At 46.0% G+C, this 27,139-nt stretch overlaps 1 protein-coding gene across 7 annotated transcripts in view; it reads right to left on the bottom strand.

Annotated features, from left to right (window-relative positions):
- The window catches only part of STXBP5 (syntaxin binding protein 5), a 251,237-nt gene that overhangs the window by 93,460 nt on the left and 130,638 nt on the right, over window positions 1-27,139 (bottom strand). For all 7 annotated transcript variants that reach the window (XM_061624073.1, XM_061624075.1, XM_061624077.1 and 4 more), the window contains 5 exons: window positions 20,396-20,468; window positions 18,791-18,938; window positions 18,640-18,707; window positions 16,746-16,786; window positions 15,379-15,599 (listed from right to left, as the gene is read on the bottom strand). In XM_061624073.1, the coding sequence (XP_061480057.1) occupies window positions 15,379-15,599; window positions 16,746-16,786; window positions 18,640-18,707; window positions 18,791-18,938; window positions 20,396-20,468 (551 nt within the window). The remainder of the gene's footprint in view (window positions 1-15,378; window positions 15,600-16,745; window positions 16,787-18,639; window positions 18,708-18,790; window positions 18,939-20,395; window positions 20,469-27,139) is intronic.

Here is a 27,139-nt window from a genome sequence, read left to right as displayed (position 1 = left end):
GCAGTTCAGCAGGCTGAGAAGATGAATGAGCCCTAGGAGGTAATATGGGAGGAGGATAGCTGGCTGCTGGCTGGTCAGGAAACCCTGCAAAGTCCTCCTCAGAGGATGCGGCCGGAGAATTAAAGAGATTTGTTAATGGTTCTTGGCCCGCCTCCTCAGAAACCGGGACAGAGACATAGCGTGCCCGCTTGGTTGTGCTGTGGCTGGATATATGCTTGGTTTTGGCAACCGCTTTGGTGTGCTTGTGCTTGGTTGCCTTAGATTGTTTAGGCTTGGTTGCCTGAGCTGTCACTGGCAGTTCCGCCATCATATATTTTCAAGGGGGTTCAGTACACGGCCACGGATGGGGCAGAATGGTCCCTTGGACCCACCTGAAGGGTGATTTTCACAGGTATGCCTGCCATCAGATTGGGTAGTACTGCCATCTAGCGTCCGAAGGCAAGAATGCACTAGAGTTAAAACCTGGGGCTCGAGCCCCTCCCACTCCAGTCTTCATGATGACGAGTCCGAAGTGGTAAATCTGAAAGTAACCAAAGGGCAAAAGCCCCAGCAGCAAAGAAAATATACATAGCAAATATCATAGAACTTGCAACATGAGAATAGGTTTTAACTAAAGAAAATCAGACAGAGCACGAAACATATAGGTTGAACTATATACAAAATACTGAACAAATTTCCCCAGAAATCCCCCACAAAGGAGGGACGTGATGGCAGGCGTACCTGTGAAAATCACCCTTCAGGTGGGTCCAAGGGACCATTTTCCACAGGTAGCCTGCCATCAGATTGGGATGTACCAACATAGCCCCCTAATAGGAAGGGATTCCTAGAGAGTTACAAATCAGAAATAACGTGTTGCAGGACACGTCTCCCGAAAGAGGCGTCAGCTGAAGCATAGCGATCAATCTTATAATGCTTCACAAAGGAGTTAGGGGTAGCCCATACCGCCTGTCATGAACCTGTAATGGTCATGAGTTATTAAAAATCTGCTGACAACACTTTGGCTCCAGTAAGGGACTCTGGGAGATGGTTACAGTCAGAAAAGACAAGCCTTGCCAATTTGTAAAGTTAAGTTTCATTTTTCCAGCTGAAGACGGTTAGAAGAAGCCTTAATAAGCTGCACCTGTTTATCTTTGCTGATTAACAAGTGCCTGGCACCCAAGGTCATCCTTGGCCTATGCAGTTGGAAAACACCGTTGGGAGGGGGGCCTGAAGGCGCGAAAATGTGAGAAACATCGAGAAGAAAGTTACATCAGTCAATTTCTGATTGGTCAATTAATCCTGGACCGTTAGGATCTTTTTCCCTTAAGTATAGGGCTAGGGACCCATAGCTTTTGTTCTCTGTTCTCTGCCTATGCTGACTGGCACCAGAGTTCCAAACCTTTTCTGCCTTATGGTTCCTGGGGTTGCTTATGGGAAGGCAACCTATGTCTGGTTCCATTGCTTTATGTTGAACATCCATCTCTCTTAGGAGAGGTGCCACGCAACCAACTACCTCGTATGTAAGTAGTTAGGTGAGCTAGTTTATTATTTTCTTGTTGTGTGTATGAATTCTCTTGTAAGAACCTAAACCCCTGTTGGGTGAATGGTCTTAAAGGATTACTTGCTGCTATATGATATGTGCACTTATATATTTTAATAAAGCTACTTCTATTTAACCTGGTGTGTTCATTTGAGAGAAGGGGTGGTTCTAAATTCAGTGTTTTGACCCAACCTCAGTCACTCACTACCAAAGAGGGTTAAGAAGTTAAAAGCTTGGATTTTAAGTGTTAAACCAGAGGTGCCTGGCAAGGAGTGTAACTGTGACTCTTGCCTTTTAGGACCTTGGTTTCATATACCTTCTGGGCTCAGAGATCCCCTGGCTCTGAGTGGACCAGTATACAGGGGTGGTGGCAGCCTACCTTCTACCTTGCAGGGTTGTTGTGAGCGTACACAGCCTTGGCAAGGGTGAAGTAATAGCTTTTCGGTTCCAGTCTCATTTCCCTAAGGGTGGGGGTCTGAGCCTGATGCATGTTCCCGGGACCCTGAGGGTCGGGCGGGCATGACATGGCTGGCAGTGGTGAGGATCGAAGCCATTCCTGCTCTTAAGTGAACACGCTGTGTGAGATAAGTGCATTGCAGCAAGTTGTAAATTTTAAAGAGACTTCTGACACAATTGTTTGTTACTTTGGGTAGTAAGGTTAGTGCAGAATGTCGCAAAAGATAAAAACCAGATCTCAAAAGAATGGAGCCGAGGATGTGCTCCTGGCAGACACTGCGTTGCCTAGTCAGCTTGTTCAGCTGGAAGAAGGCGCTGCTGCTCTGCCGTTTATGCCTCAGCCTTCTGTGGATGACCAGGAGTTTGTGTCTAAGCAAACTGAGGATAGCGAAGATGAGGAGGAATCAGATTTGGATGAGGAAGAGCTGCCTAGGAGCATGCAGCGCTACCTGGCTAAGCAAATGAAGCTGTTGTCCCTGCAGTTCAAGGCTATGGAGGAAGATCGCCGGAGTAGGGAAAGCTTTGCTCGTGAGATGCAACAACCGCGAGGAGGAAGACCAGACCTCCATAAAAAATCCTTTCCGACCTTTCGTGAGACAGATGATATTTTTACTTTCTTCCAAGTTTTTGCTCACTCTTGTAGAGATCAAGGTGTGCCTAAAAAGTACTGGATGAGTGCTTTACGCATTAATGCTGAAGGCGAGTTGAGAGAACTGTTGAACTCTTTGCCACTGGAGTATGTAGATGATTTTGACTACTTTTATGCTTTAGCCAAGTCTCATTTTGCGCTAACTTCAGAGGATTGTTTTCGGCATTTGGAAACAGACCAGAAGAAGTCTCGGGAAAGCTTCTCAGCCTTTGCTGCACGGATGGGCAGAAATGTGGAACGTTGGGCTGACACAGCCGAGGCTGTAACCCGAGAGGAGGTTTTAGATCTGTTTGCAAAAGAACTGTTTTACAGACGCCTCCCTCGAGATTTGATGGCTCTGGTCAGAGACCAGCAGCCCCGTTCTCTGACTGAAGCAGGCATGCTAGCAGATCGTATGTTTAAAAACAGAGCTGGAGAAAAGTATACTTTGTTTCGGAGACCGGAGTACGTTCCTGTGAAACCGCCGAGGCGAGAGACCGCAGGTATGCAGAAACCAGGGCAACCGGCGAAGGAAGAGGAAGGGGGGCCTGCTGGCTACTTCAAAGTGTCTTCCGCCCGGCCCGAGGCTGCATTGCAAGAGAAGCCCCGTGGAGAAATAATTTGTTTTAAATGTGGGCAAACTGGACATAAAGCTAATTCCTGTTCTAAAACCTTGTCTAAGCCCAATCCTGCTGGAAGGAAGAACCCAAAGGTTGCTCCAGTTGCACGCGTGAGAGACTTAACGTCCCCTGGAGCGGAACCTCCTGAACTTTCTTCATGGTCGTCAGCCGAGGAGAATGAAGGAGCAGAATCGGATTTTGTATTTTCTGCCCCAAATTCACAAGACCGTCCTGAGGCTCCTCGTGGACCAGTTGTTAAAGCCCTGCCGGTGAGTGTTGTACAGACTGTGTCAGGGGATCGAGAGGGAGGAGTAAAGAATAGTTTGTTTCCAGAGAAAGACTCTCCAGGACCCCTTTCATCGGAATGTAAAGAATGGGTTCAAACGCAGTTTTCCGAATCCATATATGTAAACTGTATTAAGGTCAAGGGAAGAATCGATTCAGGCTCAGAAATTACCAGTATTGCAGAACGGCTGGTTAAGCCGGAGCAATATGTTCCAGAGTTACAAGTGGCGGTCACAGCGTATGGCCAGCAGACAGTGCAAGTGCCTGTAGCTGATGTGGTGCTTTCATACCGAGGCTGGACTGGACGCCATAGAGTTATAGTTCATTCGGATGACCATTTATGGGATGTTTTAATAGGAGTTGATCTGTTGTTCCTAAGCCATCAAGAGACTGTACGTGAAGCGGAAATAAACGCTCTTACCAGGTCTCAAACTTTGTCACAACCTATGGAAGACTGTGGGGAGAAATGGCCTCTGGGTGGCGAGGAAGAGAGGGCTGCCGTTGGGAGGGCTGGGACCCTGCCCGAACAACAGGGAAAAAACTCCTTTCAACCCAGTGTGGGGGAGACGGAGGAATGTAAATTACCGGCAGCCAGCTCCCAAGCCTTTAAGGCAGCTTTACTGAAGGATGAGAGTTTGCAAAACTGCAGAGAAGAAGCCGAGAGAAGCCCTCCTGCCTTATCAGAGACTGTGAAAGTGAGATTTTATTGGGACAAAGGCTTGCTTTATCGAGAACATGTACCTGGGGGGAATTCTACGGACTGGCAACCAGTCAGACAATTAGTTGTGCCAAAACCTTTTCGCCTGGATGTATTGCGGCTGGCCCATGATGTTGTGACTGCGGGGCACCTGGGTGTGAAACGGACTTTGTTTTCTGTTACCCAGCATTTTTATTGGCCCTTAGTGGCTAAGACTGTTAAAGAATATGTAAAATCCTGTGATATTTGTCAACAACTTGGGTATGCGCGTGATCACCCTAAGGCACCCTTACAAGTATCCCAGATTGTGGCAGAACCTTTTGCTCAAGTGGCTGTGGACGTGATCGGCCCTTTTAATCCGACTAAGACTGGGAGAAGATTTATTTTGACTGTAATTGACTTTGCCACGAGATTTGCTGAAGCTATTCCTTTGAGTTCCATCACTGCCCCAGTCATTGCTAAAACCTTGTTAGAGTTATTTTCGCGTTGGGGGTTTCCCAAGACTATTTTGTCAGACCGAGGGCCGAGTTTTGTGGCTAAGTTAACTAAAAAACTTTGGGAACTTGCTGGTATGGAACATCACATTACGACTGCTGGTCACCATTCCTCGAATGGGCTATGTGAGAAAATGAACGCCACTATTAATAAAATGTTAAGGGCGTATGTGTTAGAACATCCTAGAGAGTGGGATGTAGCTTTACCTTTCCTGATGTTCGCCTATAGGGCTACTCCCTCTGCCAGCTTGGGCTACAGCCCCAACCAGCTAGTTTTTGGAAGGGATCTGGTGGGGCCTTTGTCATTACTCAAGAATGAGTGGGAAGGAAGGTTGGAAGCTATGCCTGTGTCGGTAGTAACTTACCTCCAGAAGTTACAGAATATCTTAAGAGATGTTTTGGCTGTCGCTCATGAGAATTTGGGGGAGGCTCAACAACAGCAGAAAGCCCATTATGATGCTCACGCTAAAGAAAGACACTTTGTTGAGGGGTCAGAAGTTTTGGTACTAAAGGCCCAAGTAGACAATAAGTTGTCGGTGGCCTGGGAAGGCCCTTTGATTGTCAAGGCCCAGTTGAGCGACACCAACTATCTGCTAATTGACCCTAAATCCCATAAGAAACCTAAAGTATACCATGTGAATATGATGAAGCAATATTTTTCTAGGAAACATCTGGTTTTGACTTGCACTCCTGCTATGGAGGTTGCTGAAGATGCCCTGTCTCGGTTACCTGTTCCAGTTGACTGACATTTGATTCATGCCTATTCCACGGACTGATTTTCTGGCTCTGATGACCTCTGGATTGTTTTTAGACCTTGTTTTATTCTTTTACGCTTTTAATATGTTTTATGGACTTTTATAAGATTTATGGCTTATGACCTTTTTTTTGAACCTGGACCAGTTTTTGGATCACCCCATTTTTTATTCTATCTCTTTATTTTTTAATAAAGTCTTTTTTTCTTGGGTGTTTTAGGGGTCCCTTAATTTTTTTTCCCCTTTTGTTGTTATTTTGTAATTTAGTATATATTAAGAAGGCATAAGTCAAGAAGTAGCTCACTTGCTTAAAAATGTATTAATTTGTTCTTTTTCTTTTTTTTTTCTTTTTCTTTTTTTTTTCTCTCTCTCCTTTTTTTTTTAAATATATGTTGTATATAGAGTAATGTTGGTGGAATTTTTTTTATTATTATTATTATTTTTTTTTATTGTTCCCTTATCCCTGGTTGCTGTGGCGATGACGCAGAACTATCCAGAGTTCTGACATCATCTTCCCAAAAAGGGGCGTGTCATGAACCTGTAATGGTCATGAGTTATTAAAAATCTGCTGACAACACTTTGGCTCCAGTAAGGGACTCTGGGAGATGGTTACAGTCAGAAAAGACAAGCCTTGCCAATTTGTAAAGTTAAGTTTCATTTTTCCAGCTGAAGACGGTTAGAAGAAGCCTTAATAAGCTGCACCTGTTTATCTTTGCTGATTAACAAGTGCCTGGCACCCAAGGTCATCCTTGGCCTATGCAGTTGGAAAACACCGTTGGGAGGGGGGCCTGAAGGCGCGAAAATGTGAGAAACATCGAGAAGAAAGTTACATCAGTCAATTTCTGATTGGTCAATTAATCCTGGACCGTTAGGATCTTTTTCCCTTAAGTATAGGGCTAGGGACCCATAGCTTTTGTTCTCTGTTCTCTGCCTATGCTGACTGGCACCAGAGTTCCAAACCTTTTCTGCCTTATGGTTCCTGGGGTTGCTTATGGGAAGGCAACCTATGTCTGGTTCCATTGCTTTATGTTGAACATCCATCTCTCTTAGGAGAGGTGCCACGCAACCAACTACCTCGTATGTAAGTAGTTAGGTGAGCTAGTTTATTATTTTCTTGTTGTGTGTATGAATTCTCTTGTAAGAACCTAAACCCCTGTTGGGTGAATGGTCTTAAAGGATTACTTGCTGCTATATGATATGTGCACTTATATATTTTAATAAAGCTACTTCTATTTAACCTGGTGTGTTCATTTGAGAGAAGGGGTGGTTCTAAATTCAGTGTTTTGACCCAACCTCAGTCACTCACTACCAAAGAGGGTTAAGAAGTTAAAAGCTTGGATTTTAAGTGTTAAACCAGAGGTGCCTGGCAAGGAGTGTAACTGTGACTCTTGCCTTTTAGGACCTTGGTTTCATATACCTTCTGGGCTCAGAGATCCCCTGGCTCTGAGTGGACCAGTATACAGGGGTGGTGGCAGCCTACCTTCTACCTTGCAGGGTTGTTGTGAGCGTACACAGCCTTGGCAAGGGTGAAGTAATAGCTTTTCGGTTCCAGTCTCATTTCCCTAAGGGTGGGGGTCTGAGCCTGATGCATGTTCCCGGGACCCTGAGGGTCGGGCGGGCATGACACCGCCGCCCTGCATATGTCTGTAAGAGGAGCATTAGTTAGGAAAGCCGCCGTAGTGGCAGCAGACCTGGTCGAATGAGCCGTGATATTAGACGGCACTGGCAAATTAAGTGACTGATATGCAAGAGAAATACAGGCTCGAAGCCAACAGGACAAAGTGGATTTGGACACCTTTTTTCCCAAAGATCTCGGATGGAAGGATACAAATAATGCGTCTGTCTGTCAAATGTCCTGGGTGCGAGAGAGGTAAACTTTGAGCGCTCTCCTAACATCCAGCGAATGCCAGGCCTTTTCGAGGGGATGGACTGGCTTTGGACAAAAGGATGGAAGTACAATGTCCTGGCTACTGTGGAAGATTGAGTTGACCTTAGGACAGAACGATGGATCCAGCCTCAGGACTACAGAGTCCTTATGGAATACGCAGAGATGACGGGCCGATGACAAGGCCTGTAACTCCGAAATCTGCCTCGCGGAAGTGATAGCCACGAGGAAAAGGACTTTAAAAGACAACAGTCTTAGAGGCACTGAGGCAAGAGGCTCAAATGGAGGTCGCTGTAATGCCTGCAAAACTTTGGAGAGGTTCCAGGATGGAAAATGGTGACGTACAGCTGGAGAGAGGTGGGTAGCTCCTCTTAAGAAGCGTTTGATGAGCGGGTGAGTGTCCAGGGGTGCTGCCGATGAAGAGACAGACAGAATTGACGAGATGGTGGAGGCCTGTCTATGCAGGGTGTTCGGTCTGAGTCCCAATGTCATGCCTCTGTATAGGAACTGTAGAACGTGCTGTACAGTGGCTTGGGGTGCTGAAAAACCTTTAGAAGTGCACCAGCTGGAAAAAGCACGCCAAGTACTCTGATAGATTCGAGTAGTTGACGGTCGCCTTGACGCTAAAATAGTGTTTATGACCCCTTGAGAAAGTCCAGCAGTATTCAACTGTGTCCGCTCAAAAGTCAGGCTGTCAGGCTGAGCCAGTTCGGGTCCGGATGCCAAACTGGACCTTGGGAGAGAAGATCCGGCCTGATTGGGAGGGTCCAAGGATCCGCCATTGACATCGAGAGGAGGTCCGAGAACCAGGGTCTGCGAGGCCAATAAGGTGCTATGAGTAAAATCCGTGTCCGTTCGAGTCGGAGTTTTGTCAATGTCCTGCCTATAAGGGATATAGGCGGGAAGGCATACAGGAGCCCGTCTGGCCATGGTGTCGTCAGAGCATCCACTGCTTCCGCCGTTGGCTCTAGGTACCTTGAGAAGTAACGAGGCAGTTGGCAGTTGTGGCTGGAGGCAAAGAGATCCAGCGAGAGGGGGCCGAACCGCCGCTGGAGAAGGGAGAACACAGCCGGATGAAGCTTCCATTCTCCCGGATGGACCTTTTGCCTGCTGAGCCAATCGGCCGTAACGTTTAGAGTTCCGCTGAGGTGTTCTGCTCGTAATGACAGGAGGTGGAACTCGGCCCAGTCAAAGATTCGTGTCGTTTCCTCCTGCAGAGCCCTGGACCTTGTGCCCCCGTCTGTTGATGTGAGATTTCACGCAAACATTGTCCGTCCGAATGAGGACATGTTGTAGAGCGAATAGTGGCTGGAAGTGTCTCAGAGCCAGATGAGCAGCTCTGAGCTCCAGCCAGTTGATGTTGTGACTTAGGTCCTGGGTTGACCACACGCCTTGGACAAAGGTGGAGTTGCAATGGGCTCCCCAGCCGGACAGACTGGCATCCGTGGTGATTAGGACTCTGGTTGGGTCCCGAAACGGTGTCCCCTTGGTGAGGGAAGTTGTGGATACCCACCAGCGGAATGATTGCTTCAGAGATTGGCCCAGCGGAATTACGCGATGGTTGGACCTGGAAATGTCCACTTGAAAAGGTAGGAGAGCCCATTGTAAAGGTCTGGAATGATGTCGGGCCCACGGAACGATGTGGATGGAGGAGATCATTGCCCCGAGAAACAGGGCAAGAAACATGACATCTGCTGTAGGGCGATGTAGAAGTAAGGTTGCCATGGCTGTGATGGAAGCAATACGGTCTGGGGACAGAAATAACATGGCTAGGGATGTGTCCAGTATTGCTCCTAAGTGCTGGAGGCGCTGAGTTGGTTGTAGATGACTTTTTTCGGCATTGATCAGCCAGCCGTGAGAATGTAGTGCCTCTAGGGTGAACTGCATCTGCCTGTTGGCCAAGTCCCAGGATGTGAGAGCCTGCTCGGAGGAGGAGGTCGTCGAGATAAGCATAAATATGGACCCCCTGGAGGCGGAGATACGCCAGCATGGTGGCCATCACTTTGGTGAAGACTCGGGGGGCCGAGGAGAGGCCGAATGGAAGGGCCCGGTATTGAAAATGGAGGTGGCCTAGTGCAAATCTCAGGAACCGTCTGTGACCCGGGCAAATTGGGATGTGTAAGTAAGCGTCCTTCAGGTCGATGGATGCGATAAAGTCCCCTTGTTGTAGAGCCTCTACAATAGACGCCAGAGATTCCATCTTGAAGTGGCGGTATTTGACGAAGCGGTTGAGGCCCTTGAGGTCTAAGACCGCCCTCCATGAGGAGTCTCGCTTGGGAACCGTAAAGAGGACGGAGTACACACCTTGTACCCGTTCGGATGGAGGAACAGGATCTATAGTGGCTATCTCTAGTAGATGTTGTAGGGCGTCCTGCATGACCTTTTTGCGTGCCCTGGAGATGGGGGAGATGCAAAATTTGTCCAGTGGTGTCCGCCAAAATTCTATATTGTAGCCCTGGGTGAAGAGAAGTCTGACCCAGGAGATGTTTGTCAAGTTTAGCCAGATGCTGGAGAAGAAGGAGAGTCTGCCTCCAATGGGGATGGAGTCAGAACTGCCTGCGCTGACGGGTTCCTCTGCCATATGCCTGCCTGCTCTGGTATTGGCCCCTGTATTGTGAGCGTTGTCTGGGCCAGGGTGCCTTGGAGGAACGGAAATTTGTAGGCCTGCTATCCCGTCCTTGTCCACCAGGTCGTCCTCTCCGAAAGGGTTGGAAGGAACGGTAAGAAGTAAACCGTCGCACGGGTCTGCGGTCATCTCTTTTGGCCGTAGCTAGTGCAGGTTTACGATTGTCCTTGGGGTCGACAAGGACTGCTTTGAGTGCATCCTCGCCGAAGAGCATAGATCCCGAGTATGGAGCTAAGGATAAGTTGGTTCTGGCAGTTGAATCGGCATCCCAATGTTTGAGCCATAGGGTATGACGAGCTACAATTTCAGCCGCAAGGGCGCGTGCACCGTGATGGGAAGCGTCTAACGTGGCGTCGGCCACAAAGGCAGCAGCCTTGTGTATCTTGAGGATACATTTCCTTAGTTTGGCGGGATCCGGGTTGGGGTCGTCAAGGAGATCCTCTAACCACATCATGGAAGCCCGTGAGAAGATAGAGGCGGTAGAAGAGGCCCAGATGGAGTGAGCGGAAGCCTCATGGATCTTACGGAAGACAAAGTCAAGCCTCCTCTCATAGGGGTCCTTCAACAGTGATTCGCCTTCCTTTGGGAGGAGAGACCGGGATACAAGATTGGAAATAGGTTGGTCCACCCCCGGGACGTTCAGAAAGGACATGAATTCCGGGTCAAGGGTATAGAGCTTGTTGGCTAAGTTTGAGGAACGACGTGCACGAAGGGGACGGGCCCATTCTTCTCTGGTCAGTTTTTTAATGGGGTCTGGTACGGGAATGAAGTGCTGCACTGATCTGGGGGACTTGAGAACTCTGGCACCCTTGACAGGAGGGACAACCGGCTGTACAAGTTCTGGTTGAATGCCAAGAGTGTCCATGACTCTACGTGACAGATGAGAGAAATCCGCCAGGTCAAATAGGCGATAGGAGATCTCCTCCTCCTGGTCAGATTCCCCACTCCATTCATCCAGGTCAGTCTGAAAAACGTTCATGTAGTCATCAGTCTGAGATTGCTCTACGTCCAGTCTACCCCTGACCACCTCATATGGGTTAGGAGAGGGTAGCGGAGCATCAGTATCGTCACCAGGGTGTCTCGCAGAGCTGGGCTGTCGCGAGGTTCCGGGCTGAGAAGACAAATGTAGAGAAGGCTGGGGTTGGGATAGGCACCCCAGCAGCTCTCGTAGTTGTTGCAGGAAGACAGGGGTCAACTGTATCCCTGGGAGAGTGGAAGACGGTAGCACCTGTTCCTGAGGAGGAATTTGAGGCTGCCCAGGCGGAGTTTGAGGAGCTTGACTGGGGAATCCTTCAAACTCTTCCTCTGATGACTCAGAAGGAGACTGGAAAAGTGCAGGAACGGCTGCATGGCGAGGTTTCTCCGGAAGCGAGGGTGATACGTAGCGTGCCTTCTTGGGTGCCCGGCGACCAGACAGGTGTTTAGTCTTTGCTTTTGCCTTGGCGTGTTTATGTTTAGCTGGCTGGCGTGGTGATGGACGGCCTGCTTCAGGGGATATTGTCACCTCAGGGTTCAAATCCGCCATGTCAATCTCTGAATGAACGCCCACAATGGGGAAGGAGCGGTAACAGAGCTAAGGTAGAAATAGTATAGGACAGACTAGAGACAGTATGACAGGGGTAAGTACGCCCAGCACGAGGAAAATAACGACTCGGGTAAGGTTGGCGCCAAGCTAAGTACACGCACACAATGGGGAAGGTGCGAGACCGCTAGTTACGCTGCCACTTTGGCCACGAGCAAAGTCCACACACACAATGGGGAAGGTGCGAGACCGCTAGTTACACTGCCAACTTGGCCATGAGCTAAGTACACGCACACAATGGGGAAGGTGCGAGACCGCTAGTTACACTGCCAGAAAATATAAGCCTTATTTAACAATCGCAGTGTGGCCAGGGCTAGATACACTCACTCAATGGGGAAGGTGCGGTACCGCCAAGGTGCACAGACTAATAATGCGCCGCCGAAGATGGAGCATAAGTCAATTGGATGTGCACCCACAAATATACACACACACAATGGGGAAGGTGTGGTATAACGGGGCTACTGGAGGTGCACCTACAAATATACACACACACAATGGGGAAGGTGTGGTATAACAGGGCTACTGGAGGTGCACCTACAAATATACACACACACAATGGGGAAGGTGTGGTATAACAGGGCTACTTGATGTATCTGAAGGAAATACTGATTAGGTGAATATAAGTTTGTTAACAGGACACTGCACAAGTCCCACAACAGGGCTACTTGATGTGTCTGAGGGAAATACTGATTAGGTGAATATATTAGGTGAGTATATGTTTGTTAACAGGAGACTACCCAAGTCCCACAAGTGAGAAAAATATTAGAAAAGAAAAAAGCGGCAAAAAACGAAACAAAATGGCGGCCGCGATATCGGAGCCTCTCACTAAGGCCCTAGAAGGGTTTGAAAACGGCCGGGAGCCAGCTGGAAGGATATGCCACCGGAGGGTGCCAAAAACAGGCGAGAGAGGCGATATCAGTAAGCCTAATTAAGCCCAAGCTGGGCTGAATGAACAGCCGGGCTGAGGGGCCTCTGTAAAAGAATTGAATAAATTATTAACAATGGCGGCCGCGATATCAGGGTTGGTGGGAAAACGGGAGCGCCACAAGAGGCTTCAGTAATCCCTGAGGGAGGAAATGGGCGGGGTGTCTACGAGGGAGCTACCGCCGCAAGCTTCCCTATGTAGAGGCTGAATTACAGACGGAAATGAGGGGGGAGACCGCAGCTGCGGAGCCCCCGCTAGATGATAAAACAGCAACCGCTGCTGTTGGAACCTCAGAAGACTGAATTACAAACGGAAAAAATGAGGGAGGGAACCGCAGCCGCGGAGCCCCCGCAAAAAAGAGAGAGCAGCAGCCGCTGCTGTTGGAGGCTCAGAAGGTTGAATAACAAATGGAAAAAAGGGAGGGGGGGACCGCAGCTGCGGAGCCCCCGCTAAACGGGAAAGCAGCAGCCGCTGCTGGTGGAGCCTCAGAAGGCTGAATAACAAACGGAGAAAAGGGGGGGACTGCAGCCGCGGAGCCCCCGCTAAACAGGAAAGCAGCAGCTGCTGCTGGTGGAGCCTCAGGGGAAACCCCGAAGAAATAAAGAGGTAAAGCGATAAGGAGAATAGTTGAAAATAAAGACTTAGCTACGCTCTGTCTAAATTCCGATCTGCCTCGGACGGAGGCAAGAATGAAGACTGGAGTGGGAGGGGCTCGAGCCCCAGGTTTTAACTCTAGTGCATTCTTGCCTTCGGACGCTAGATGGCAGTACTACCCAATCTGATGGCAGGCTACCTGTGGAAAATGTACAGACCCAACAGGCTCAGTACACGGCCACGGATGGGGCAGAATGCACCGGCTCAGATGGCTAAGTATACGCCCGCGGATGGGGGAGAATATACAGTTCCAAACAGCCTTAGTACACGGCCACGGATGGGGCAGAATGTATAATTTCGAACAGCCTTGGTACACGGCCACGGATGGGGCAGAATGTACAGTTCCAAACAGGCTTGGTACATGGCCACGGATGGGGCAGAACGTACAGTTCCAAACAGCTTCAGTAGTCAGCCTCAGTCAGCAGTTTGAGTTGAGAGACCTGTGTTCTACTCAGCAGCACACACACAGAAACTGACAAAAAAGGCCTTGAAAAGAATCCTCTATTATTGTACTCTGCAGCACGCACACAGAAACTGACAAAAAAGGCCTTGAAAAGAATCCTTTACTGTTGTAAGGGTTAAACAGAAAAGGCAGGAAAAGGGGGAACGAATAAAATGGCGCCTGCTAAAAGAGCGGGAAAATAAGCCAATCAGAAAAGCGTAGGGACGAGGAAGAAGCAATGGCGGTCACTGAAGAACATCAGTGAGCTGAAACAGGGCCGACCGAAAACACTGCTGCAGCAGAGCGGCGTCAAAATAAGCTCTACAGCCGTAGAGCTGAAGGACACAATCGCAGCTTTAAGGGCCAGCCGTGAAAATCACTGCCAAGGAGGCAGAACGGCCTGCGAAATCCCTACAGTCGTTGAGACAGTCGCAGCTAGCGGGGGGGGCAATCGGCAAAGAAAGCTGCAAAACGGGAAGGAGCTGCAGCCGCAGGCTCCTGAGGTCAGTTGCGGCGAGATTTAAAATGCTGCGGAACGAGCCAGGGAGGGAGGGAGACGGAGCAGCCCAACTAAATAAAGGGCCACTGGAAAGGCAAAAAGAGCCGCAGCCGCAGGCTCCTGTGGAGGAAAGACCAAGGGAGCCACCGCAAAAGTAGGCGGCAATCTATAAAATACACGAGACAGCGGAGGCGCAGAGCAGGAAGCTGCAGCAGCAAGCTCCTGGATTAAGGCTGCGTCCGCCGCCTGAGGAAGGGAGAGCCGCAGCCGTGGTCTCCCAGTAAGTCGCCGTTCAGGCAGGGACTGAGGAAACAAGGGCGAAGAGCAACCCCCCAAAGAAATTCCCCAGGACAATAAAAAACAAAGACAGAAAAAGAACAATCAGTCCCACACACACTAAATTAAATAACAGAGGGAAGGAAACGACCAGGAATACACACACAAATCTCTGCACCTGTCACACAGATACACAAAACGTATCTACGCTATCTTATACTCCAACTTGCACGGACAAAAGGCAAGAATGAACTGGAGAGTGGGAGGGGCCTGATGCCCCTAGTCTTGACTTCAAAACATTCTTGCCTTTGGACAATAGGTGGAGCTATGTTACCCGCTTGATGGCAGTCCTCCTGTGGAAAATTTGACAACCTCTAGTATCAAATATTCCAATATTGTCAGTCCAGATAACGTACTCCCCCCCCCGTTCAAATCCAGATGAAGACAACCAACACACGATGGTGGTCTCAAACCCAAACTGTCCCAAACCTTCACTGGCATGGGTTTAGGAATTCTGCCTAATCCAACAATTTATGAAGCTATCCTACCACAGTCTATGATTTAAGGGTGAAACAAAGAGAACAAAACTGCATAAAAAATTAATTAAATTCTCTTCATAAAGTCAGGTATGCAGTACACTTGACAAAGGCCCTACTATGGATTTTATCTTTAAACAGCCATTCAGTAAAAAATAAACTTGCTCAATCCAATTTCAAATTTTCATTTTCCTAAATAATGCAACGTTCAGCTCAATTTCCATCATACTTGTAATGAATATGCCCACTCATTTCAGCTAATATTATTTCCAAGTAAGTGTGCAGTAAAAGACTGTATAGTCTTCAAAACACAATTGTCTATTTAATGAACACTGGATTCAGTAGAACCCAAGAATGTGGTAAAACACATATTGTGACATGACCACTGAACACAGAACTAACTAGTCAAAACGTTCAAGTTAACACTGCCAGTTTATATAGTGGCCAAATATAGGGATTAACAAACATAAATATATGTCAAGTATAGCGAACAGCCATTTACCGGAATCACTTCTGTTGTAATTTCTTGTTTGCTGAATCTGTAAACAATTACATGTGCAGAAACTCCTGCTACGCACAGCATTCTGCTTTCTGGACACCATGAAATGATCTGAATGGCATATGGGTCTTCATCTACTATGTCTGTGCTAGGCCTGTCATCCTTATTTCGTGATTTTTCAAAGACTTTAGCTGTTTTTAGTTTGTATAGCACTTGCAATGTTACTAGGAATAAATAAAAAACAAAGTTAGTTAAATGTACAGATCAACATCATTCTAGAAACAAAAATATTGTTCATACAAGACTGTTATGGAACAAGGTTACAGTGCTCACATTTCGATTCACATTGGCTGATACCTAAAGAGTTCTATATACAAACAGAAAATTCCTCTGCAGCTGGTGTGTGTGTTAGAGAGAGTATCAATTTGCTCCCCCCAGTAGCATACCCCACACAGCATATGTGTCTAACTGATATACCTTTTCAGGATGTTGAGGAACTTCGGAAGGAAGATGGGGGCTAGGAGAGTGATAATGCACATACGCATCATTGCATGCAGCCCTTTGGATCCTGGGCATTATGTTTTATGGCCGGAATCTAAAAGCACATGAGCATAAAGGCTTTTCAGCCTTCCCTTGTCCAGAGAACAATCCTGTCCTCAATTATTAATCAATTGTTAATCAAAAAAGTGTTATTTCTAAGTAAGATCATTCTTCTAGGATTTCAATTTGTGTGTACAAGAGGGTTTCAGAGAGGTCATACGGGTTATTCATGGAGAGATCAGTTATCATTTGTTATTATCTCAAGCTAACTACCTCCTGTATTATAATCTCCTCCATCACCTTCCTTACTACCCGACTTGCATATCACCTTCTAGCATAGACATTAATTATGCTTAAGTCCTATTCACACTGAATGGACAATTTAGTCACAACCAGGAGCAGCCAGCATGATGGTGCAGCACTGCCCTCCTGGCAGCAGTACTGCTGCTGCTTACCTGGATGGGGCAGGGGTAGAGGGGTTTGGGCTTCACTGGCACACAGACAGAGCCAATGTGGTGCTCCTGTTGGTGTGCTTCCACAGTCCAAATCTCACTGCCACCCTGTCCTGCCCTTACACCATCAAGGTAAGAAGGAATGATGCCACTTTCAGGAGGATGGCTTTGTAGAACCATCCCACAATGCTGGCCGCTCCTAGTCACAACTAATTTAAGACCATTCATTTCAATGAATATTAAACATAGCTGATCAGAGCATTAATACTTGAACGAACAAGGAAAGAAGAGTAATCCCAGGAATATCACATCCACAAGGCAAGCATTTAACAGCAGCACCTTTTATAAGAATCTTCCATAACTTGGCAAAACACTCACTTGCAGAAGCATCCCAAAACTTGATTGATCCATCCGCATGCCTATCAAAACAAGAAATATTTTGTTTTTTAAAAAAATCTCTTCAGACAAAGGGACAGCAAGGATGATGAGATTAATTGGTTATGTTAAACTGATGTAACAAACCCATATGCTGTATTTTCTTTTTAGCATTATCCGATCTTGGGTGAGCTGCAAGTTGAAGGAAGCTTGCTGGAGGAAGTCCTAGGAAGGTATAATGTATCTATGTATATTTTGAATGTAGAAACATTTAATACTTCCAAGAAGATCCTGTTGGTGCTGTCCAGGCCATACAGCATCAAGAATGGTGGGCAGAGTTTGCTTCCTATGTAATTTTGTTCCTAAATGAAGAGTTTTATTTTTCCCAATAGCAGACATTCATTTATTATATGGAAGAGGGTAAATAACTTTGAGGACACCACTATGATTGGTGCTAAAACCACCTCTTGTCCCAGTGACCTTAGAATCTGGGATGAATAGCGGGTTTTACACCTTCTCAAATGCATAATAGATAGTATATTTATTTTGTTCTGTAGAACTGGTTAAATTCCAGTACAACTAAGGTTGCAGTCCGAGCTCTGCAGAACAAAATGGGTTCCAGAGCAGCAAAGGCTGCAATCCTAAACACATTTACTAGGATGAGGCTCCACTGAACTCAGGGGAACTTACTTTTGCATAAACATCAATAGGACTGTTCTACAAGTTAGTCCCCATACATTGCAATGACAACAACTGGTGGTCATCTCTTGAGGACAAATGCCAATTCTCCCCGCTACTTCATTAATATAAGTATACTACCACAAAGAGAATTTGATTTGGTCTTCTAATTTTAAAACAGTTTAGTTCTGTTCATCTTCTAATATTGCTATACAGGTGCAACAGCAGGCAAGAACAAACTCAGTCCCAGAGCTCCTACCAACAAGATGGAAGAGCTAACCAAGCTAGGAAGCAAGGCCAGGAGTCCAGAGTCCAAAATCAGGGCATGAAGTTCAAAACGCTATGAGAACAGCAATGTTGTTCCAAACAAGTTCATGCCCACCTGACAAGCTTTATAGCCAAGGTGGGCACACACCTTACTCATGAGAATTAACCGTGTGAGAATGTCTAGCCTGCAGATGCGCACTCTGTCGAGATGGGTGCGTCTATTCCCACCAGCAAAGGCGTTGCTCGGTGCAGGGTGACAATGCTGGACCCGCCTACTTCTTTGAATCCTGTTCAGCCACCCTACGCCATGGTTTCAAGTTCTCCCCAGCCTCCAACAGGCAGGGAAGGAGCAACTGGATTCCTGTTCCAGAATTACTGTCTGACAGGGGTAGACTTTCCCCAGAGAGGTTTCACTGCTGTCTCAGTCTCCTCTCTCATTCCTCCTCAACTGCCTCTTCATCTTCCTCCAGAGTCCGCCATCCCAGGTCTATACCTAAAGGCACTGAATAACTCATGACATTTAGGTCTGAGCCTATAATAATCTCTTTTTGCAATTATAATTTTCAATTGGATTACATTTCTGTTTCTAAGAAAAGGTGGTTATCTATATCAGCAGTGGGTTAATGCCTGTGAAATTTCATAAGGCAGGTGGCTGTTGTGGATGAACGTCTCCAAATATACTGCTTCCCTTCCATTGAAAGGGGTGAGACAAAGCAATAGAAATTCACCGTCCTCTTTCCTTTCCTGAATCAAGTCCTGGTCTTTGATGCAATGCATTTCAGGTTCATAATGTTCTATTTCACTCCAAGCATGAGAGATCAGTGATACATGGATTATGCAATACCCATTATTATTTAAACTACCGTAAACTGTTTGTAAATTACAAGATAAAATATTACTCCTTCTTTGCTCTAGCAGTCTTGGCCAAACTAATGTCCCTCTTATTACTTACCCAGTAATAATGATCTCTGGATAACTCTGTGTGACCAAACCCCAGTTTCCACCATTGATAGGCCATTCCTAATTAAGACAAACAAGCTGATTAAATCCAAACACATATAATACCATTGCTTAGCAATTAGGATATTAACTCCTTTTGGTACCTTTTTACTATAACCTTGACGCTTCTGTCGAGCCCCAACTGAATAAAGTGCTGGAATAAGGTCCACAGGACAATCAGCAAAATATTCACAACAGGTGACTGGAGATTCATGTATACTCAAGGGATAGGGATTCTCAAATATAGGATACCTTTAATGGGGGGAGAACAGAAGGGCATCAGTTATTTATGATATATAAATTCTGATTAACACTTTTCCCCAAGATGGTTTTAAACTATGATAAAAATGTCAAGAAACAAAAATTAGTAAATGAATACAAGCAAATACAAGAAAGGGAGCAAATGGGGGAGCTCAAATAGTTACAATCTACTTGAAGAAATATAAATGTACAAATTTCTTTGGAACACCAGCACCTTTGGAACACACAAGAGAAGATATAATAGTAAACTTCTTGTGTGATATACTATGCAGAAAATTCACACTTAAATAAAATGCTGATGAATCACTCATCTCAAAAGTCAGCAAAGTTCTGAAACTACTTTGTGATAACACAACTGTAATATGATCTACTGCTATAGGTACAGGTATAATCAAATTTTACACAGAAGTTAACATTATATTTAAGATGAAAATTAGCAGCTGTAACAAAACATAGCAACAGCTAAAAGCAAGAAAAAATAAAGGGGTCAGAATTTCATTTATTAATTTGACTAACTAGCCATTAGTAACCTTATAAACATAGTACATTAAAATATTCAGTTATGTAGTTCAGTACATTAGAGGCATGTAGGTGGTAGATCAGTGTGCACGTACAGCAGCCATGACACATACAATGTAATCTGCAATACTGGCAGTATATGCACATGATGTTTGTGATCCTTCTACCTCAAAAAGGTAAAAAAAACAAGCTGAGTCTCATTAATGTGGGCATGTGCAGTCCACATAATCTCTTACTTTGCAGCACAGCAAGTACACATCCACATTCATCCCCCTCCCCAATGTGTCTGAATCTGCATATTGTGTGCCATATTGGCCCAATTCACACATCACGCTGAACCATAGAGTTACATAAATGACAGAAACAAGCCACAGCAAGCCTCAGTCTCATGCACTCCCTACTACTCCTCCTGCATGGCCAGGAAGAGCAGTTTGGAAGCTTCTGCCTTTGATTATATGCAGCTTGCCATACCATCTGGTAATTTTATTAACTATGATTTGAAGTTGACTTGTGTCAAAATAATCACTGTTAACATTAACCACAGTTTCTTGGGCTGGACAACACAACAAACTGTTGTTAAGCAGAAGCAAAAGCTTCCAAAATCCTCCTAGTCACACAACAAGAGAGGGAGCACATGAGTAAGCACTCTATAGTTTAGCATGATATTCTAATTGGGCCACTGAATTACTGTAGAAAACAATTCACTGTGAGTTATCTTCAGTTCTTCATTCCTCATTAGAAACAAAAAGAGGCAGGGGGACTATTTGCAGTTATTCTTTCAAAATCTTTTCAAAAGCTCCAGCAAATCAGGTTCATACAAAGCAAATCACAACAGAAAACTAAGTGTTTTGTTAAATGGAACAGCCTTAATTGGTAAACTGTAACCATGGTAGCATGCAAGAAACACACATTATCTTCTGAATTCTTACCCATTTTGTGCAAGATCAATAAGTACTAAATCTTTTTCTAGAAGAACGACCACAGCATATGGCTCTTGGAAATCTAAATGAAAGATACAACAATGCACCCAAAGAGGAAGACTAATTAATAATTTAGTAAAAGCAAATATTTATTCACTACTGATCTAAATTTTGTGAGACTTGATGTAACACTGGTATAAGAAAGTAAAAACTATGGGAGGAAACAGATTAATATCATAAACAAATTTTAAAAATTTATACCACTTTTCACAAAATCTTTATATAACTTCCTAAACAACAGTCCCAAAGTAGTGCACAAATGACAATTCATAAAAACATGTAAGACCAGTTAAAACCAATACAACTGAGAAATTAAAACAATGATTAAACAGCTGCAAAATATCAAACACCCAAAAGGAATCAACTCTGAAAAACACAATAGTAGCATCTTCATTTATGTGCAAAAAAAATCAAAGAATGGCAAACAGGAGGAGCCAAAGAAAACCACACACAGAGAGACCATCTACACAACAAGGGGCCTCTAGCCATCCACCTTATTTGGAAGATGGCAGCAGAAACAATGGCTGCACTCTCCTTCTTCCTTTAGTAAGCATTAAGTCTTTCTGCCTGCCATCTGTCACAGAAATGCAATCCAGAAAGCATTGCTGCTGCCAATTCAGAAAGACAGACACTACCAGTGACTTAGTTACAACAACAAAACTGACTGGTTATTTGCTATTGTGGCATCCTCATATTCGCCACATGATCTGTGACTGGCTGAATATAACTTTGTTAGGAAGCAGCAGCCTTGGTGAAAAAAACAAGAATGGCACAAAAGCTGCTCAGAGGGGCAGCAAACAGTACATGAACAGACAAAACAGAGGAAAACTTTTCTGGGTTATAGGAGAAGGCTTTGGGCACTCCAAAAGCCCCCATTTCATCTGCAATTTTTCAGAACAGCCTTACAGCATGACCACCAACCAATGGAAAGGCATTCCAGAATCTGGGGACTGCCATTTTTCTTGAATGCCATCTTGTTATCCAAATAGGATGGTACTAGAGATATTTGAGCTCTCCTCTGATTACTCAGAAATTATCCAGGTTCTTTCGAAGTTTTTTGAGGAATCTTTTAGAAGACTAGTTAAATTCCCCCACCCATTGCTGTCATGTGTCATTGCATGAAAAACCCCTTCCTGCCACACCCCAAAACACACTCTCCCATTCCCTTTACTTACTTGTCAAATGGGAGCAGTGGAAACAACATCTCTGGCATGCAGGGAGAGAACAGAAACAATGTTTTCTCCTCCCTTCCCTGCTGCCTGGGTAGCAGTGCACCTGAGCACAAAAAGGTTAAAGGTTAAAGGGGGGGTTAAATGGCCACCACAATTCATTCTTTTGGTGTTCAAGCCAAAATGTCCCCCACCAAAATCAACCCAGTCCAAGAGAGATCACATTTTTTCCTAACACTCACTGTCAAATGGGTTTTCTGCGACAGCAGATGACTACCCACAGCACCAGGGTGATAGCAAAGGATGAGGGGGAAGAAAAACTTCACTCCTCTCCTCATGAAGCACTGCAATTGCTACTACTCGACCAATAAAGGATAGGGGTGTGTGTTGGGTGTGTTGGAGCACTAGCAGGAATAACGAAAAGCACCCTTGGAATTCTTCACACCCTTGGATTTTGATTTGAGCTGAAGAAGAATTCATGGTCTTTAAAATTATGCATCTTGTTCAAGACAAGCTTTTTACAAGCACCAAAGTTCTTAACCAAACTTGGCTCAGGAGACAAATCAGGTCCTTGCCAGGTGAGCTCAAATTTCACAGAGGCTCATATGGAGAAGCATCTCCCTGATAATTTAGGGCTTTAAAAATAACTACCAACTATTTCAACTGGATTCAAGAATAAAAGCAGTGACTATATTTCACTACAGTTTTAACATACTATGACTTATGCCCATTACTTGTCAGGCAGCAGAATTCTTTACCAATTTAAATTTTTGAATCATGTTCATCAGCAGCCCCATATAGAATCCATTACAAAAATATAATCTAGAGGTCATCAAGGCGTAGTCAATCTTCCAGTAAAGTCATAGCCACATAACAGTCAAAGCTAATAGAAAGCACTTGAAGCCACTGCCATGGCTTGCAAATCAAGGAGTAAAGCTAGGTCCAGAATTACTCCCAAGCTACAAAACTGAACCTTTATGGGAAAGTGTGATCCTGTCCAGAAAGGCCTTTCACCATCCAAATGGTCCACTGAGTCCACTATCAATTCTGTCTTGTCTGGATTAAGTTTAAGTTTAGTTACCCTTATTCAGTCCATTACCAATCACAATCATGTGTTCAAGGATGCCACTGCTTCACCTGGATGGAGAAATAGAGCTGGGTGTCATCAGCATACTGATGACATTGTGCCCTATAACTCCAGATAACCTCATCAATTATTTCATGTTAAAAGCACTGGGCACAAAATGGAATCATTAAACACTATGTAGGACAACTCTCACAGAGAGGAATAATAGTCTCCCTGAACTCCCTTCAGGAACCTGCTCTTCAGAAAAGGAACGGACCATTGGTCTCACCAGAAGGGTGGTTTCCCCAGGTATCACACCATCAGGTGGGTAGTAGTGCCGTCTAGTGTCCAAAGGCAGGAATTTATTTATTTATTTATTAAATTTATATACTGCCAGACTAGCATAGCTCTCTGGGCGGTGAACAACAAATTAATACAAAATACAATAAAATCCAATAAAACAAACCACAAAGTACAGAGAATGGGAGATCTAAAAACAATTACAATACAATTTAAAACAGAATTAAGTTAGATTAAAAGCCCTGGAAAAGAGGAAGGTTTTAACCTGGCGCCGAAAAGACAGCAGCGTCGGCGCCAGGCGTACCTCATCGGGGAGACTGTTCCACAGTTCGGGGGCCACCACCGAAAAGGCCCTAGTTCTTGTAACCACCCTCCGAGCCTCCCTGTGGGACGGAGCTCGGAGGAGGGCCTTCGATAAAGAGCGCAGTGTACGGGCAGGTTCATATTGGGAGAGGCGTTCCAACAGGTATTGTGGTCCCGCGCCGTATAAGGCTTTATAGGTCGAAGCCAGTGCAAGCGGGCCAGAACAGGTGTTATGTGTTCGGACCGCTTAGTTCTTGTTATCAGTCTGGCAGCCGCATTTTGCACTAGCTGAAGCTTCTGAACTGTCCTCAAAGGCAGCCCTACGTACAGCGCATTGCAGTAGTCCAGTTGCGAGGTTACCAGAGCATGTACCACTGATTTAAGGTCCTCTCTGCTCAGATAGGGACGTAGCTGGGCTACCAACCGAAGATGGTAGAATGCATTCCGTGCCACCGAGGCTACTTGATCCTCTAGTGACAAGGAAGGATCTAAAAGAACTCCCAAGCTACGAACCCGCTCCTTTAGGAGTAACCCCATCCAGGACAGGGTATATATCCACCATCTGATCAGAGAAACCCCTCACCAACAGCATCTCAGTCTTGTCAGGATTGAGTCTGAGTTTGTTAGCTCTCATCCAGTCCATTATCGAGGTCAGGCAACGGTTTAGCACATCGACAGCCTCACCTGCAGAAGATGAAAAGAAGAAGTAGAGTTGCGTGTCATCAGCATACTGATGACAACGCACTCCAAAACTCCTGATGACCGCACCCAACAGCTTCATGTAGATGTTGAAAAGCATTGGAGACAAGACCGACCCCTGCGGGACCCCACATTGGAGAGCCCACGGTGTCAAGCAATGTTCCCCAAGCACTACCTTCTGGAGATGACCCGCCAAGTAGGAGTGGAACCACTGCCAAGCAGTACCCCCAACTCCCAACTCTGCGAGCCTCTCCAGAAGGATACCATGGTCGATGGTATCAAAAGCCGCTGAGAGATCTAGGAGAATCAACAGAGTTACACTCCCTCCGTCCCTCTCCCGATATAGGTCATCGTACAGGGCGACCAAGGCTGTCTCGGTGCCGAAACCAGGCCTGAAACCCGATTGAAATGGATTTAGAAAATCGGTTTCATCCAACAGTGCCTGGAGCTGGCCAGCAACCACTCGTTCCAAGATCTTGCCCAGGAATGGAACATGCGCTACTGGTCTGTAGCTGTTGAAATTATCTGGGTCCAAGGAAGGTTTTTTCAGGAGTGGTCTCACTGCCGCCTCTTTCAGAGGGCCAGGGACCACTCCCTCTCGTAAAGAGGCATTTATCACCTCCTTGGCCCAACTAGCTGTTCCATCCCTGCTAGATTTTATTAGCCAAGAGGGGCAAGGATCCAGTATCGAAGTGGTTGCCCGTACCTGTCCAAGCACCTTGTCCACTTCCTCGAGCTGAACAAACTGAAACTCATCCAATAAAACATGACAAGACTGTGCTCCAGACATCTCATTTGGATCAGCTGCCATAAACTGGGAGTCTAAGTCCCAACAGATGCAAGAGATCTTATTTTGGAAGTGTCCAGCAAACTCTTCACAGCGGGCCACCGATGACTCAGACATGTCCTGAGGGGCAGGATACAGTAGCCCTCGGACAATTCTGAAAAGTTCCGCTGGGCGGCAGAGAGATGGATGGATGGATGGATGGATATATTTATTACGGTCATAGACCAATAAAACAGTTATAAAACATACATAGAAAAATTAAAACATTTGTGTCAATAAAATGGAAGAGAAAGACTTAATATAAAAATAATACATCACAAATTTAGTTACCTTATGCATTAGCCATTTAGATGGCAGAGAGATGACCTAATAGTGGCTGCATAATGTTGTTTTTTTGCCGCCTGCACTGCCTTTGAATACAGTCTGGTGGAAGCACTTACCAATGCAAGAGTCAAGACTTCAGCTGCTCCATCCAGCTTGACCCCATTCCACTCCGGATGAAGTGTGCCCCGGATCCAGACATCTCTCTTCAGACAGAACATGCTCAGAGAAAAATGCAAGGAGCAGCAAACGTACTAATGCACAACTTGACTCCAAACAGAAAATATGCATAAACAGTAAGAACATAGAGAACAGCCTTAGCAGTAACATATCTTATGCATTAACTAACACAGGAGATGCAAACTCTAGAAATGAAACCACCCTTCAGGTGAGACCAATGGTCCGTTTCCCCCAGGTAGCAAACCATCAGGTGGGATGTACCAAAGCAGTCCCAGTGGGGCGGGGCCAGGCTGCCTAAGATGAAGATAATACCAGCTGCAGAACTCGCCTACCAAAAGAGGCATCTGCTGAAGCCAAACGATCTACTTTATAGTGTCTAATAAAAGTATTAGGCATGGACCACACTGCTGCCTTACAAATATCTGCAATGGGTGCGTTGGTTACGAAAGCAGCCATAGTGGCTGCTGACCTCGTAGAGTGGGCTATGATGTTCTGAGGCACTAGTATCCGAAGAGATTCATAAGCCAGGTTAATCCAAGCCCACAGCCAATGAGAGAGTGTTGAGCTTGTGACCTTCTTCCCCAATGTCCTCAGATGAAACCAGATGAAAAGAGACTCAGACGAATGTCCCAGATCCTGGACAGGTAGACCTTCAAGGCTCGACGTACGTCCAGGGAGTGCCAGGCCTTCTCCAGGGGATGAGTTGGCATAGGGCAAAAGGAAGGCAAGATGATATCCTGACTGCAGTGAAAGACGGAAGAAACCTTAGGTCGCAAAGTGGGATCTGGATGCAATATCACAGAGTCCTCATGGAAGACGCAGAGATGGTGGGCAATGGACAAGGCTGCCAGATCCAATACCCTCCGGGCTGAAGTAACTGCCACAAGGAACAGGACTTTGTACGAGAGCAGACATGACGATGCAGACTTGATTGGCTCAAAAGGAGGACACTGCAGTGCCTGAAGGACTTCTGGAAGGCTCCAAGAGGGAAACCGATGGACCACAGGTGGTGACAGGAGAGATGCCCCCCTCAGGAAATGCTTGACCAAGGGGTGTATTCCAAGAGAAGGCTGGTCCAATCGTACGGACAATATGGATGAGGCCTGCCTGCAGAGCATATTAGGCTTCAGTCCCATTGACAGACCTACATGAAGAAAACCAAGTAAGCAATTAACTTTAGCTCCAGAAGAACGGAGTTATTGTTTAAAACACCATGCAGCAAAGGCTGACCACATGGCCTGATATATGCGGACTACAGAAGGCCTTCTAGAGGCCAAAATGGTACCTATAACATCCTTAGAGCACTCCAAATGCTTCAAGTGGTTACATTCAACACCCAGGCTGTCAGACTCAGCCAGTCGGGATCCAGATGATGAACTGGACCCAAAAATAGCAGTTCCTGTGACGATGGTACACACCATGGTTACTGGGCTGAGAGCCAGCAGATCCAAAAACCATGGCCTACGTGGCCAATAGGGCTCCAGAAGAACAATCTGTGCACATTACAGATGAATCCTCTTGATCGTGCCTGCCAGCAGCAGAACTGGTGGGAAGGCATAGAACAGCCTTTCCCAACTACTGGGCCACCAAATGTTGTTGGACCACAACTCCCATCAGCCTCAGCCAGCATTGCCAATCATCAGGAAAGATGGGAATTGTGGTCCAACAACATCTGGTGGCCCACTAGTTGGGAAGCGCTGGCATAGAGTATTCCTCTTGGACAAGGGGTTGTCAATGTGTTGATTGCTTCAGCACCCTGCTGATGATATTGGGCAAAAACCCTTGGAAGTTGGGCATTCTGAGATGAGGCAAAGAGATTGGCAATGAAGGGACTGAATCGACACTGCAGTTGACGGAATACCCTGGGA

This window comes from Rhineura floridana, chromosome 4 (assembly GCF_030035675.1).
Source record: "Rhineura floridana isolate rRhiFlo1 chromosome 4, rRhiFlo1.hap2, whole genome shotgun sequence".
NCBI classification, from domain to species: domain Eukaryota; kingdom Metazoa; phylum Chordata; class Lepidosauria; order Squamata; family Rhineuridae; genus Rhineura; species Rhineura floridana.
This window is presented reverse-complemented; position numbering and strand designations above follow the sequence as displayed.